Source organism: Citrus clementina, unplaced genomic scaffold, assembly GCF_000493195.1.
Source record: "Citrus clementina cultivar Clemenules unplaced genomic scaffold, Citrus_clementina_v1.0 scaffold_2, whole genome shotgun sequence".
Taxonomy (NCBI): Eukaryota; Viridiplantae; Streptophyta; class Magnoliopsida; order Sapindales; family Rutaceae; genus Citrus; species Citrus x clementina.
In genome coordinates this window covers 4992180-5008492 of record NW_006262688.1, presented here as the reverse complement: position 1 = coordinate 5008492, position 16313 = coordinate 4992180, and the positions used below count along the sequence as shown (strand labels likewise).

The window sequence follows — 16313 nt, the reverse complement described above, 5'->3', positions numbered from 1 at the left end:
TTGTAATAATAACGGAAAACAGACACAAACCGTTACTAGTGATCTTCCACAAATTAAGAGAATCCAGAGGAGTCTTTCGGTTTGTGACACGTGGCGCTTCAGAATGTGTTATCCTTGGTTATAGTATTGCTATTGAGAGATAAATGGGCTGAATTTAATTTGGTTAGCCTCTGGGCTTTAACAAAGCCCATTTTCAAAAACAATTCGTATTATGTTCAAGGGTGGTGTAATTCTCTTGTAAAGTATGTTTAATGAAGAAATTAGGGAATTCTTATTTATATTTTTTTAAAATTTCCCCATAATGTAACATTAGATAATGAAATCACATATCATATTGAAGGTAGGGATGAGTGATTTCTAAATTAATTTTTTAATTCATATCTCTCTCAAGATTCGAATTCAAGTGGTCAGTAAAAAAATACTACTTGAAAACCACTCAGATCTCGAAAAGTAATAACTAACCATAATCTATTTTGGGATAAATGATGATAATTTTATTTAAGTTTACAATTAATTTAAAGTAAGGTGAGTACTTAAGTATTTGAAAGAATATTCAGAATCTTTGCAGCTAAGACATGAAACAAGCCAACCCATATTTGACATAAGAGTTCCAAACTACATGGTCATAGAGTTAATCTAGAAAGGCAGATTTTAAGGTAATGTTAACCACCCCCCGCCAAAAAAAAGAACTGATAGATTTTTTGTTCCATTCTATTTTAGAAATTAATAATAGCTGAAATATTCAGCTATATGTATTTTATAATAGACATTTGTAATCAAGTCCAATAGAATTGATGTAAAGTGATCAATATTCAATTGCAAAGAGAGAACTAGCTCCTTGCAGTCAATTAAAATATATAAGTTGAGGCACTCAATACACACACACACGCGCACACATTGAAACTTTGTTTCATTACAGCTAAATAGAAAAGCAAATTAATTAGTTACTTAAAGACAAAACGACCTAATTAACAGCATAAACATAATGGATCCAACACAGCATTCAACTGTGAGCAACAATCTATTATCAACTTTCTCAGCAATTAGCAACACTTTAATTGAATATTAAGTTTAATCTTAAGAAAGTTTAATAACTTTTACGAAACAATAATATATAATAAATTCCATCCGTAGGATTACGTCTTACTTGTCTAAGTGCCATTCACGCTTGCATAATTCACAAACTTATACCTCCTTAAAGTGGAAGCAAAAAGTGATTAGGTTTCTTCTGTACTTCAAATGATCTAATATTTAGTGCTTATAATGGTGTGTCTTGATGCATGAATTTGCACTAAGAATTTATATTATATGCAATGTGATAACTATGAACCCACAATTCTATCGATTCCATCCATCCAAGGCAATTTAAAAATCAAGTAATGCACTAGAATTACGAAATAGGAGAAGGATACTTTTATTTTTATTGAGGCAAAAGGAACGAAACTTCCGCGTTGTTTAGCAAAATTAATTGAAACGACAGAAATAAAATAATATTTTAAAAATTTACAAAGGACTCAAATAATTTTTTTTTTAAAGACAAAAGTCTCAGTTTCTTGGTGAAAAAAAAAAAAAAATTCTACCTGATCATCAATATGCTACAGCCGCCATACATCATCGCCACAAATCTTATTAGCTATAAATTATCAACAAGTGTACATGTTGCACATGTAATAATGGAATACAAAATCACTAAATAATGACCAAGTTTTTTGCTATAAATAGAACTTCAAGAGCTTTCTCCTAGCATATCAATCTCGTCCCTAACACTTCTCTTGTGTGATAGCTAGGTAGCTGGCTAACTAGTTTGGTCATTGTAGAAACAATGAATAGGTCATTTACGAAGTTCGGTGGTCATTTTCTCTTCGCGATTTTCTTTGTGTTGTGTCTAGGTGTTAAGTCTCAACTAAGTACTAATTTTTACTCGAAAACGTGCCCAAATGTTCTTCAAATTGTGAGGAGAGAAGTTCAGAAAGCAATCAAGGTTGAAATGAGAATGGCAGCCTCTTTGATCCGACTTCATTTCCATGATTGCTTCGTTAATGTGAGTTTAGGCTTTGAAATGCTTATTGTAGTATCATTAGTAACGTTTTTCTTAAATCTTTAGATTGATGTGCCAAGCATATATCTTAAGTGTTCAAAAGTTACTGTAGATTGTTGGGCACCTGCCTTTAAGCTTGTACTATTATTAAGTCAAAGTGGTAGTTCAGTATGATCCACAGCATATATATTTGACCTAAATGTCTCCTGCTCGAATATTTTCGAATACAAATTAAATATAATTTGCACATAATTGTATGAGTTGTTTGGATTTAATTTACGTGACATATCTAAAGAAGACTTGTAAAAAAGAATGAATGATATACCAAACTTAAAAATTATTTTTTAGTTTAATTCATGAGTCAAGACTAACATATTATAGTTTCATTTTTATTCTTTTTTGGATCAAGTGCTTATATATTCTCAGTTCAAGCAGCTTTAATCTTGCATTGCACGGCTAAAAGGATAGTATACTGTACACTAGTTTATGAATAAATAAAATTTATGTATCTTTAATTTTACTATCATTTTTTTCCCTAAATTATTCATCATTTGGTAATTATAATTATTATAAACTTGATCTCCTTCTTTGTTATAGGGTTGTGATGCATCAGTGTTATTGGATGGAAGTGACAGTGAGAAGTTTGCCGCGCCTAACCGGAACTCAGCACGAGGATTTGAAGTTATTGACGCAATAAAAACTGCTGTGGAAGGTCAATGCAGTGGAGTTGTATCATGCGCTGATATTTTAGCCATAGCTGCAAGAGATTCAGTGCTCTTGGTAAGTTGGTTGATTAATTATTCTTCTCATATAGATTCCATGGGACTAAAAGAAATAGAGACATGAGAAACTTGAGACCTTGTTTGATATTGGGATTTCATATTTTTTAAGCCACAGCCACTATAGAAAAAAGTAGTAACTATAGAATAAAAGTTGATAATATATAATAAATATGATTTTCAATAATAATTTTGACAAAAACAATAGAGATATTATAAAATTTTCATCATAATAATTTGAGACAAAATTAAATTAATTTTAAAGTCACTACAACAATTGTTTACCAAATACTATAGTATTGTGTCTTAAAAGATAGATCTGAACTAAATTATCAAGTAGGGACTAAGTCATCTTAGTTCACAGGATTCTACCAATTAATAGATAAAGAATTTTCTTTTTTCATATTCTAATGATATGAGAAAATTAAAATTTTCTCTTTATATTTGAACTTTATGAGGTTAACTTTTACTTATACAAATACTATGACAATATTTTGCAGAGTGGAGGACCTACATGGAAAGTTCTGCTGGGAAGAAGAGATGGACTGGTGGCAAACCAGACAGGTGCCAATGCTCTTCCTTCACCATTTGAGGGGCTAAACATTCTCACTGCCAAGTTTGCAGCCGTGGGTCTAAATATTACAGACTTAGTGTCCTTGTCAGGTAATTTATTTGACCTCTCTATCACCATATATTTGTATCAAATCATCATAACTAATTAGCCTTCATTCGGGGTCACTTTAAATTGTAAAGTAATGACATTCTATATAAATTTGGCTCCTCTACTAGTTTAACTTATTTAAAAGATCTCGTGAGACATGTGTTTATATTATAATATTTAAAAAGTGTAGATTGAGTCAACTCATCGTTCATACCTCAAATTGTGCTCGTGTCAAACTCAATTTTTTAAAATTCGGCCATATATTACCCGTTTTTGACTATTATATTTTTACTTTTAAATTTTTTATTTATTAAAATAAGAAAATTATCATTCATCTATCCGAAATTTTCTCAATGTTTGAAACATATCCCAAAAGTTTGCATTAGGAATCTCAGGACCCCATTTTGAACTCCCATAATGTGCGAGCTCGGTAATTTTAATGTTTATGTGCAGGTGGTGCTCATACAATTGGACTCGCAAAATGTGCCTTCTTCAGCAATAGACTATCCAACTTCTCAGGGACAGGTGCTCCAGACGCTACAATGGACACAAGCTTGGTGTCCGAATTGCGGAGCCTATGTGCTAACGGTGACGGAAACAATACGGCGCCGCTTGATCGGAACTCGATTGATCTATTTGACAACCATTACTTCCAGAACTTGATCAACAATAAGGGCCTTCTTAATTCTGATCAAATTCTATACTCTAGTGATGAGGCCAAATCAACTACTAAGAGTCTTGTTGAAAGCTATAGCAGCAACTCAAATCTTTTCTTTGCTAATTTTGTTAATTCTATGATCAAAATGGGGAATGTAAGTCCACTCACCGGGACTAATGGTGAGATTAGGAAGAACTGCAGGGCAGTTAATTCCTTAACTGAGATATGATTTTATGCAAGAATATACTCAACTTTGCCATGGTGAAGTTATTGTATATCTAATGTCTGTGTATTTGTATGTGAGTGTGTGTGTTTTCTTTTTTCTTTTTTTTTTCTTTTTTTGGGTGTTCCTTATGTTGGTAATTTGTAGTCTACTATGAATAAGGTTGTGATCTCAATAACATTTTTTGTCTTTTAAATTTTTAATAAAACTATTCTCCTATTTTTTCTGTCTATGATTGTTCGACACTTTTTTTTTAATTGATTCATCTTTAATTAAATTAGAATTTCTTTAGAGTGAAACATATTTAACAAATTTGAATTCTTGTCATATTTACCTTCTATCCAATCGAATTATAATGCACGTGTTGAATGAATTCCAAGAAATATACGTGTGTCATCTCTTTCTCCTGTTTTTTTTTTTTTTTTTCCCAAAGCCAAATAGCTTCTTTTATAAGTTTTTCCTTGTTTTTCTCCTTTTTGTTTTTTGTTTTTGAACCTCTTTAGGGTACATTGAAAGAGCATAAATTATGATTTGGGTGCAAAGAAATTTAATTTTCTTTGTTAAAAAAATAAGAAAAAATATCTACCGTCCACCCGTTTTTTCTAACTTTTTCAAAAATACACAATTCTTTCTTTTTTTTGGCTGAAATCCACCTAAAATTACATTTTATTTCACTTTTCCACTTCCGTTTGGAATCCGTTAAGAAAACTAACGGAAACTTTAAAAAATGACCATTTTACCCCTCAAAACGGAAATTACAATTTCACCTTAAAAATTACCAAAAATAATCAGATTAAATCTAATTATTTTTCCCATTGGTCAATAAAGAAATTAATTCCACAACCATCAAATGCAGTTTTTTTTTTAAATATGTCTCTAATTAGAATGCTAAATTATAACAGTAGTATTAAAAATAGTCCAATCTCGCAAACTATCAATTAAATTTAAGATAAGTAGAGTTTTATTATTCATTGAGTTATAATCTCTAGTGGTTAAGATTTTTTTTTTGTACTTCATTAATGCACCAATAATGGTATTCATCATTAAATCTGATTATTTTTAGCATTTTTTAGGTTTGGGGGTAAAATGGTCATTTTTTTAAGTTTCCGTTAGTTTTCTTAATAGATTCCAAACGGAAGTGGAAAAGTGAAACAAAATATACCTTTAGGTGGATTCCAAAAAAAAAAAGAAGGAATTGTATATTTTTGAAAAAGTTGTAAAAAACGGATGGACGGTGGATATTTTTCTAAAAAATAATAATAAAAAAAGCCAAATAGCTGATAATGTCAGAATTCAAAGTAACACTCACGGAAACAATCTTGCTAAATTAAATATGGCATTTTGCATTGCTTTAGCTAAGGTCTTTCAATCATTCTTAAAGAAGACAATCAAGACAAATCAACAGAGTCCTCAAATGGCTAGTTCATTGAGGAAATCATGGAGATAAATTGCAAATGAAAGATTACCCAATTAGTCCCTTCTTTTTTTCTTGAATAATTCATGTCATTTTAATTTTCTTTTCAATGATCACTCTGTTGTACATATAAAGGAAGTATTCTATAAATGATCAAACTAAGAAATCTTCTCTTCAAACGCTCACTCTTCAAAGCTTTTATATAATCTTGTCACTAATCGTGTGGAGCCTACCAAATCATTTCCTCACCCTCAACTTCTCCCTCCTTTCTCAGCTTCCTCTTACGAACCGAACTTGCTTTGGCTCTCACTGTCGGAAAAGCAAATGATTCTTTATTTTATTAGATCTTCTAATTTGCTTTCGTTTAAGAACAAATTTCTCTCTATAGGTTTAGATATGTGGTGGTTGTTATTATTTTTTTTCAAAGTTTTATTTTTATTTAAGTATTTAGAAATCTATAGGCACCTGTTGATTTTTTTCCCCCCAAGAAGCTCTAGTATGTATAATATGTATGGTATCAAATAGTAAAACCTACTATGATGACCTATTATTACGATGCAAGGCGTCTTAAATAAGTTGAAGAAGATCCTCTCATAATGAAGCATTTGCACATTTGATAGAAGTGTCATTTAATTGAGAGAATATTCAAGACAAGATAAATCAAAATTTTTGGGCTACTATTATGATCACTAAGCCTTGGCAATCTTCAGTTTTAGATTTTCTTTCAATGATTTACCTAACTCTTATACGAGTGGACTTACACTATATTACTAGACAATTTAGTTGTGCTAAATTAGATTGGATGTGTACAAATTGAGGACAAAAATATGGCAAAAGGGCTAATAAACAAATCATTTACTTCAATTAATTTTATTGTATATATTAATATACATATGTCATTATTCAGATCCCAATTTTGTACATTTGTCCTTTGTCATTGCTTCTCGTCTGATACAAGGCATGAGGTCCACCTAAAATTCACAGGGGCTTGCTTCCGTACTTCTCGTACTATTGTGTCAAACGATTTCTCTAACGGCAAGTATAATCATTGTTCTCGACTTTCTTTTTCGTAATTTTAAACGATTTCAATAATAATGCTTAAAGCATGCATCTCATTAAATTGGAATCAATAAAGCCAACACTTTTGACTTTAGTGAAAGAGATTCCATAAAGGACAAGAGAAGTGCTATGTCTGAAGAAAGGAATTGATGTTCAATATGAATTTATTCGAATCTCTCTCTCTCTCTCGCTCTCACTCCATATATATATATATATATATAAACCAATTTATACAGTGGACTAGATCGATCATATATATCATTGTGTTTGTTCATCCACAACTAATACAGAGGTCACACAGAAAGCGATGTGAGTATTCAATTTTTTTGTCTTAACTTTTGTGTTAATTATCTAATTAATTTAGACACACACTATGTTGATATATTTTTGGTGTTCTTGAAGGATTACTCCTTATCCATTCATTATAAATATATGTGTATCAATATTATCAAAATTTCTTGAAACATACACTTGGCAAGGAGCGGATAGAAAATGAGCTGAGCACCCAACTAAAATTTTTCCAAGTGAGTGTTGTTTATTTCATTATTCTTCTTTTAGCAACCGATTGAATATATGCGGATGATAGGGAGCAAGCTCAAGAGCATGTATCAATTGAAGTGGAGAAATTAGCAGATTCTTTCAGTAGGGAACTGAAGCCATTGCATCCCTTATCCGGAAAGTGTTCCATCTACAGAGTTCCTGAGACACGCGGCGTCTACATCCAAGTGATTACACTAAAAAATGATCTCAATTGGCCCGTTTCATCATGGAAAGGAACAGCTAAAAGCCATGGAAGAGCACAAAAAAGGATACCTAACATACTTTCTTCAACAACTAAGGTACGCATGGCAAGTTTCTTTGCATTTATTAAGGAAAGGGAACCAAAATTGCGCAATTCTTATGCAGAAACCATTCCTCTTAATTGCAATGAGTTGGCAAAAATGGTTTTAGTGGATGCTGTCTTTCTCATTGAGCTCTTTCTTAGATATTTGGAACCTTATTTGAGAACTGACGATGATCGCATAATTGGAAAATCGAATTTGTACTTGGAAATACGGCACGACTCTCTGCTGCTAGAAAATCGGCTTCCACCATTCATTCTCAATGACCTCAATGACTTGTTTAATGTAGCCAAAACAGCAACCAATCAAAATGACTTTGTTGAGAAGTGAACAACAAATCTAGAATTGTGGTTAAATATGACATGTCAATCTTGTGTTCCAAGATTGGAACATATGTCGGTTGAGTAGCAAAAGGGAGACGTATGACAAGCCTGGTAGATCAGCCAAGTGAATAAGTTAAGCACATGTTGAGGCACATGACTTCACGTATTCTAAACGGCAAAGAAAGGCTGCGTTTTGGATGAAGCTGCAACACGTGTTTTTGAGGCTGGTTTAAACAGCTGTTAATGCCGACCAAAATTGGTTAGCGTGAGTGGTTCGTCACTCTCACTCCTTAAGAGAGGTCAGGGGTTCAAGCCCCGCTCTCGTATGGAGTCACCACTTTAGCCAGTATTTTATCCCTTACGGGCCGATCCGATGCGAGCAGAGATTAATCTAAATTGTGGTACTGATATGCCTCTTACAGTTGGGGCTCACTCAAAATCACCTCATGGTTCAGACCAAAAAAAAAAAAAAAAAGCTGTTAATGCCGTTAATAGAAGCGGGAAAATTCTGGGTTTGTTACTAACAAACCCAGGGATGTAACACTGGCTTCTAGGGGTTGTTTCTAGAGCAATCTAGGCGTGTATATAAGGCTTCATGGTCTCGGTTTTGGCTAGCCTTAGTGTATGACAGTTTCTCAGATTGCATGTATCTTGAAAACACCAAATCAGTGAAAGCTCTTTCTCTCTTTCACAGTGGATGTAGGTCACTCGGTGGCTGAACCACTATAACTCTTGTGTGTTCGTGTGTGATTGTTTTTGCTCTTCTTTAAGCTTGCTATCTGTTGATTCGAATCTGTGGTTTCATAAAGTTTTAGTAGATCATAGTTGGTTCTTTGATTAAAGCTAATTCGAGTGGATCTTGGGGGATCAAGATCGGTTATTTGCTGATCTTGGTCCAACAGACTTGTACAGAAAAATTCCCTTTATTGCAATTACCTATTATTGGTTCCGTGCAGATATGCTTCAATTTCTTCCAATACAGGAGAACTTGTTAGAAATCCACTTTTTCAGAGCACAGCATTTTGTTGACTTGCTTATACTCTGTCTTCCGCCATCCCAGCCGCGTGCCATAATTGAATTGAAAGATCAAAAGATACCCAGTGTAAAGTAACTTCACCAAGCCGGAGTCAAGTTTCAAACGGGGTCAAGCAAAAATCTACTTGACATTAAATTTAATCAAGGAATTCTGGAAATTCTATCTCTAACGGTATATTTTCATGACACAAAGCCTTTCTACAGGAATCTTATAGCTTTTGAGAGGATGCATGGCTACCCTTTATATTTTAATGACTGCATTATAGTGAGGTGTTACCTCGTCAGCACTCCAAACGATACGGAATTACTCATTCAAAATGAAATTATTAGGCTTGGGTACAGTGAACTACTTCCAACTATTCTTAGCAGCCTTTGTAAAGGCTGTTCAGGAAGTGGTTTATATACATACATACATGTATGTAATAATATATGTGTGTGTGTATATATGTATGTATGTATGTATGTATGTATGTATATATGTATGTGTGTATGTATGTGCGAGCGCGTGTGTATGTATTTGCTTATGGACTTACACTCATTGAATTCAACGTAACAGGTAATAGGAAAATTGAGGAGATGAATATCGATGCATTGAATAATCTTTGACAGTACAATTAGTACGTACGTGGTTAGGTTTCTAAGTACAAATACAATAACCAGCCTTAACGTTTTCTTCAAAATCCGGGAGGCCTCGACATCATCAGCTGCTGCAATGGTTGCATGCGGGAAGCCAAAATCTCAGTTGTAGTCGCGTGACCAGTTTTATAAATCATGGAGGTTGCCGATTTGGCAGAGTTGATGATCCATTGATCATTGTTAGTTCTTTGCATCTCACATTTGAAGCACGGACATAATTGCCCATCATTCGGTACCTCAGAATATGTCAAAGAACGTCCTTGCATTGTGACTGTGGCAGTAGGGAACGCAACGGCTTCAAAATTATTGCAAAGAAGAGGCACCGATCGAGGAACAAAATGGCAACTCCGGAAGAAAGGATGTTCCAAAGCTTCCGCAGCCGTAGGCCTCATGTGTGGATTCCAGGAACAAAGCCATGAAATCAAGCTGATGGATTCTCGACTAGCTGATGGTAACAACTCACGCTGATTCACACCACCCATCTGCGGGAACTTCCAGTTGAGATTGCTCGCGAGTTGAATTCCAAGAGGCCAAGAATTCTCGGTGGGCCTTCCAATCACTTGGCAGATTCTGTAAATTTGATCAGCTGAATTTTTTCCCGGAAAAAGAATCCTGAAACTCAACATCTCGAACATAATAGCACCCATCGCCCACATGTCGACTTCAGGTCCATATATCTCGGATAAAAGCAACACTTCAGGAGCTCGATACCAGCGAGTTGTAACATAATCAGTGCACGGCAGACTGGAATCAATTTCCTTCACCATTCCAAGATCCCCTATCTTGATCACACCTTTCGAAACAAGCAAGTTGGAAGGCTTTAGGTCACGATGAAAATAACCCTGTCGGTGCATGTAATGGAGACCTCGAAACACTTGGAAACACAAGTTTCTGACTTCATCTTCAGAGAAATTTTGACCCGCTCTTTCTTTCATAAGTTTTAGAAGATCAGATTCCATGTACTCGAACACAATGAATACGTCTTCGTGTTCTTTGACAAGATTCCTCAATTTGACAATGTTGGGATGATTATTCATCTTCCTTAAACATTTAACTTCTTTCAGGTTCCTGCTCTCGTCCAAAGAAAAAATCTTCTTCTTCAATTTCTTGACAGCAACAAATTCACCACTCTTTTTATCAAGAGCCTGAAACACGTCGCCGTAACTCCCTGACCCAAGCTCCCTGATCTTTTCGTATTGCTCCATTTTTTTTTCAGTGCGATATATGGAACCAAATTTTTTTTCTGCACGGGTACTTATAATGTGACAATAACTTGCCGTACTGAATTAGGGAATAGTTTCCTATTCCCATTATATATTTATGTAATAACAATTACCCTAATTGAATAGGAAACTAATAAAAATTGCCTTATGTAATAACAATTACCCTAATTGAATAGGAAACTAATAACAATTGCCTTAATTGAATAGGAAACTAGTTTCCTAAATGAAATTAAAACTGTAGTAAGAAAAGGAAACGCGTACCAGAACCGCACTAGGAAAAGGTTATATTAGTAACTTTACATATATAATTAATTATCTAAGTACATCAAATTTTTTTAATATAACCAGATAGGCTTGTTAATTTACAAACTACTGTAATATAAGTTACGTAAATACATCAAATTAACCAAATAGGCCATTACGAATTTCACAGTTTCCCCCTTTTTTTATTTTCTTTTTGTGTTGCCAGTGTTCGCTAAAAGAAGAGACTGCCAAAACCAATAATGAGAAATGTAGGTAAAAAAATGTTACCATAAGAGTTCATGCATGATTTCATTTGATCCAATTAATGAACATATTGAGAAGTAAAATTAGGAAAATCTTTATTGCAGTCTTATTACATACTTATTCAAGAAATCACAGAAAACACAAAACCTGCACACTTATAAATAGAAACACATAATCCAATGTTTTTTTTGTACGAAATTAGGATATGTAATGTCTCACGGTGCTCGGAAGGATGTAAATGATCAGCTTATCAGGAATTGCATCCTTAGATTAGCAATTTGGGTGGACTTAAGTCCATACCAAGATCAAAACCGCAAAGCCCGAAGCTTGAAAAAAAAATTATGATTTTTGTTCAAAATGTCATTTATATTATTCAACATTGTTTATTTTATATTGTTGTTTTATCAATATCCTCCTATTTTTACTTTCTGTGTCACTTGACATATACGATGACAATCTATCTTTATTATTTTTTAATACCATTAATGATAATGTTGAAATATAGGTGATGAAAGAGAGGATTTGGGGCGAACTTTTATTCGTTAATATCAAATATTTGCCAATTGTATTTTTTCAGAATCCGACTTTTCAATTCCACGACTGCTCTTATACAATCCTCATCCCCGGGAAAAATGAGAGATCTTGGAGAATTGGACTAAGAAGTTTTCACTTGTCAGTTCATAAATTTGAAGGGAGTCTATTCAGTCTAATATCAATTAAGGAAGAAGATGATGTATCGAACAAACAGGCCAAGATTCTCTTCTGAGAAAATATGATAAGGGTGCTTTGTTTCATGCCGTCGGATTCATATTTTGGCAAAAAAAAAAAATTGTTTCAAAGGTTTCGACAAACTAATGAAAATAAAATCATAGCGCACTTGGTAATGACGATCCTCGCATTTTTACCAAATTCTGACATTTAGGGACTTGAAATTTTTACTTATATATGGTAGTTTTGTAACTATAGAAAACTGAGAATTTTTATATCTTAGTAACAAAATTCGGATTTGGTGTTAATTTTTTTGTCCAATAGCTTCTATCTTTTTCCAAGTATTCATAAAGGAAATACAATGGAATAGGAGGAATGTATCGTGAAATTACAAATCATAAATTGGGACTTTAAAAATAACAATGATTACAGTTAAAACAATGATATACCAATTAAAATAGTAATTACAACAATGAGATAACATCATAAAATATGACATAAAAATAGAATACAAATTAAGGCCTTAATGTAGGGTGGGCGAAAAAGTTAGGGTCGGCCTAGCTTAGGCCCGTGGACTTTAGGCTCTACTTGCTTCGTGATACCATGGATATGGGCAAAAAAATTTAAAAACTACTGTGAATGGGCTTGGTTATTGGTTTACAAAAAACGTTTGGGCTTTATAATTTATAAATTGAAAATATATAATTTATAAATTATAAATATTATTTGTGGTTTATTATATTGTGTTGCTAGTATTTTATGTATTTGACCATTTATCTATTACGTATTGGATAATCATTATTAATTTAAATATTTTTTTTAACTTTTAGCTTTATTAAAAGTTAATGGAAGCATGCTTGGACTGTCCAAGTTTAGATAGATTTTTGGAGGGTGTGGACCTATTACTAATAACATGGACTTAGGTTTGAGCTTGAAAAAGCTCTGTCCAAACCCATAATTTGCCATCCCTACCTGCATAATACTATAGCTTCATTAAAATGGATTCGCCTCTTGCTATCAAGTGCTTTAGGATTTGAACAACATTTGTTTTCCTGCAAACAATGGTAATGAATAACTCTGGCGCTCCAAGAGGTTATTGTACAGTGTCTAAACTTTATGAAAATTGGATATATGATAGAGGTATTGAAGTTCTTCTCTTCTTATTCTTCTATCGTAATTTCTCTTATATTGTTCCTAGCCACTTTCTTGAAATGAAGATGAATGTCAATACATAGAATTCTATGAGAGGCATTTTTATCCACAAATTTGACTACTTAAATTTTGTAATTGGTGTATTTAATTCCTTATTAAATACCGCAGCTAATTAAAAGTATAATTGTTGCTCGTTAAACCTTTTATTTAATTCTTAAATTAAATTTAAAATGTAACCGCGGTTTCATTAACCACATATTAAATTCTGGATTTAATCTCATATTAAAATATAAATTTAATTGGCTATTATAAATTCCGAATTAATGGCAGTTACAAGTGATATATTCTGGAATTGATTTTGTAATTAATTTTAAATTTAACACTACTACAATTTTTTGTAACTCCAACTCTTACTCAATGCAATTAATGGTGTAATTTGTGTGTTGTCATTCACCCTATCTTCGTTTTGAGTATAAAAGTACATCTTATTACTTTTCACTTACACAAAGTAGATCCATTCAAAATTATGCTTTAAAATAGTAATTTATTATGATACTTTTCCAACCATATTTGTATGTCAAAGCATTTGATCATTTTACATTCAAAACCAATATAGCGAGCTAATGTAAAATAAAAAAAAATTATAAGTACAATATAACGTTGATAGTGTGTAGTTTATGTAATATTTAATTGAAAACACAATAAACTAGTTAGGGTTGGCAAAACGAATAAACAAATTGTATTCAAATCGAATTGTAAACAAATTGGGTCAAAATTCTGCTAATTCGGATTCGATTAATTTATTAAACGAATTGAAATCTTAGTATTCAGATTCGATTCATTTATTAAATGAATATTTGGTTTGATTTGTTTAATTCAAAATTAATAAACAAATCAAATCGAATCTAGATTCGTTTACAATTCGTTTATCCTATAAGGAATTGAATTGAATATGAATTTATTTACAAAAATATAATTAATAAACATAAATTAAGTAAAATAAAATATAAAAAGACCATAAATTTAACATCCTACAAAATACAAACTTATTATCATTAATAATTACTATATTAGCCTTCAGACTTTAAAGTTTTTTCATGCATATTTAAGTATAGATAAATAGTTTAATTAAATGAACTTAAACGATTGATCATATTCGATTCGTTTATAACTCATTTACTAAACGAGTTAACGAATTAATGTCCTCAAACCCAGACTAGACCCGTTTAATTGGCGAATCTAATCGAATTCACCTACTTATTAAACGAATCAATTTTTTTCAAATCCAAACCCATTTAGTTTGCATCAAATCAAATCAAATAAATGAATCCTAACCCAAATTGCCACCCCCTAAAACTAGTTTTACAATATTCTTAATGGCACCAAAATCATATTATTTTTTACTTCGTCAGAGGAGACAGTGCCTTAATTGGGCCGGATAACTTGATCGTTTCACATTTGCATCTCTTCCCCTCAATTTTGTGTTGTTGCCATTGATTGAAATTTCTTGCTTCGTTCGGGTATCCACGCATGTAATTACTTCTTTTAAAAGATCCTTATAACCATTTTTAATTTAGCAATGTGAGGAACCCTGAATCTGCCACATCAAGTTAATATGTTATTCCTGTATGTTAAAGTACGTTTAACTTGATGTGACTTCTAAAGAAAATCGTCACATTAGTTCGGGTTAACATTCTAAACTTTTATTGCCTTCTCGTATTCGGTTTTCGGGTAACTTATTCCATTTGGCAAACCAGCTTGCAAAGAGTTTTCAGCTGCACGATGGGTAACGTTAAAAAGAAAGGCAAAGAAAAAGTGTTAATTAAGCGTAGCTTTCGACTTCATGTTCGTTAATATCAAATCTAAACAACGGATGTGCTCGATCAACTTACAAAACAACTATTGATAAATTGAAATTCACTAAAATTTGATACAAATTCAAGGATTAACGATGCCAAATAGGTTACTATTTGATTCATTTCATCGAAAGTTTGACGTCATAAAGAGCAAAGCATCCCTATTATCATCGGAGAGCAGATATAATTTTCTCATATCATGTCAGAATCCTCATCTGTCTATTTGATACATCGATCTTCTCCCTTGACAGGAATTAGACTCTCTTTAAATTTATAAACCGAAAAAGAAAAACTTCTTAGTCCAAGATCTCTCAATTCCTGGGTACCACTTATCAGGATCACACAACAGCAGCTGTTCACTTGGAGAGCCTGATTTTACACAAAAAAAAAGAAAAAAAGAAAAAAACATCATTCTTCCTAAGCCCAAGTGGGGTTCATATAATATCACCTTTTGATCATCACAAAAGGTGATCCAACAATACTGAATGGGCACTAAATCTCTTGGAACACCTCATTGCCATGTCAAATGAAATAATCATTAGGCACATAGTTACTATTATCACTCAAATTCGATAAACAGTAAAAAGTCCATCCAAGCTTTTGCACGGCGGATTAAAAGAGTTATCAAAATGATTTGATTCGAAGCATATTAATTCCCTCCAAGAGTTAGTACTTAGGTTTTATATACTGTACAAAGTGAGAATTCATGCAAATGCAAGCACCCATCATTTGTGCTTTTGTAGCGAAATGAGTTAATCGAAACCAACTTGTAGTCATTGCGTATGGGATTCAATCAAATCCAACACGAGTGCAGTAAATTTTCGTTTTCGGTGGACCTGTAGCTCTATAACGTGGGAGAATTCCGTAATCTATAGTTGTAAGATTGATAAGTAATTTTTAGTTCAGAAAGGGAAGTCAGAGAAACAGAGAAGGAATATGAATTGATTAGAAGGAAAAAGACAATTTTTATTCTCCGCGGTACAAGTTCAATAAGGCCTATTAAATAGACTTGTACACATACCAAGAGATTGAAAACTACAAAAGAGGAAAATTGCTTGAAAATAGGAACATGAACAACTAAAATGGAAACGTCCACAACCGCCATTGAATACATGCAGCCACTACTCTATTTTATTCTACCATATCAGAGATTTCGTTAAGCAAAGTGATCTTAATGTTGCGAACCGCCCAAGTTGCTA

General features: G+C 32.8%; 2 protein-coding genes and 1 pseudogene across 2 annotated transcripts; 2 read left to right on the top strand and 1 right to left on the bottom strand.

Annotated features, from left to right (window-relative positions):
* Positions 1-1822: 1822 nt before the first annotated feature.
* On the top strand, positions 1823-4365 carry LOC112100824 (peroxidase 59). Its single transcript, XM_024190663.1, has 4 exons — positions 1823-2041; positions 2636-2818; positions 3318-3480; positions 3932-4365. The coding sequence occupies exons 1-4, from the start codon at positions 1823-1825 to the stop codon at positions 4363-4365; spliced, it is 999 nt and encodes a 332-aa protein (XP_024046431.1).
* Positions 4366-6733: 2368 nt separating this feature from the next.
* On the top strand, positions 6734-9638 carry LOC18052505 (annotated as a pseudogene).
* Positions 9639-9706: 68 nt separating this feature from the next.
* Positions 9707-10873, bottom strand: LOC18052504 (cyclin-dependent kinase F-4). Its single transcript, XM_006445841.1, has one exon. It carries the CDS (start codon positions 10871-10873, stop codon positions 9707-9709), a length of 1167 nt encoding a protein of 388 aa, XP_006445904.1.
* Positions 10874-16313: the final 5440 nt, after the last annotated feature.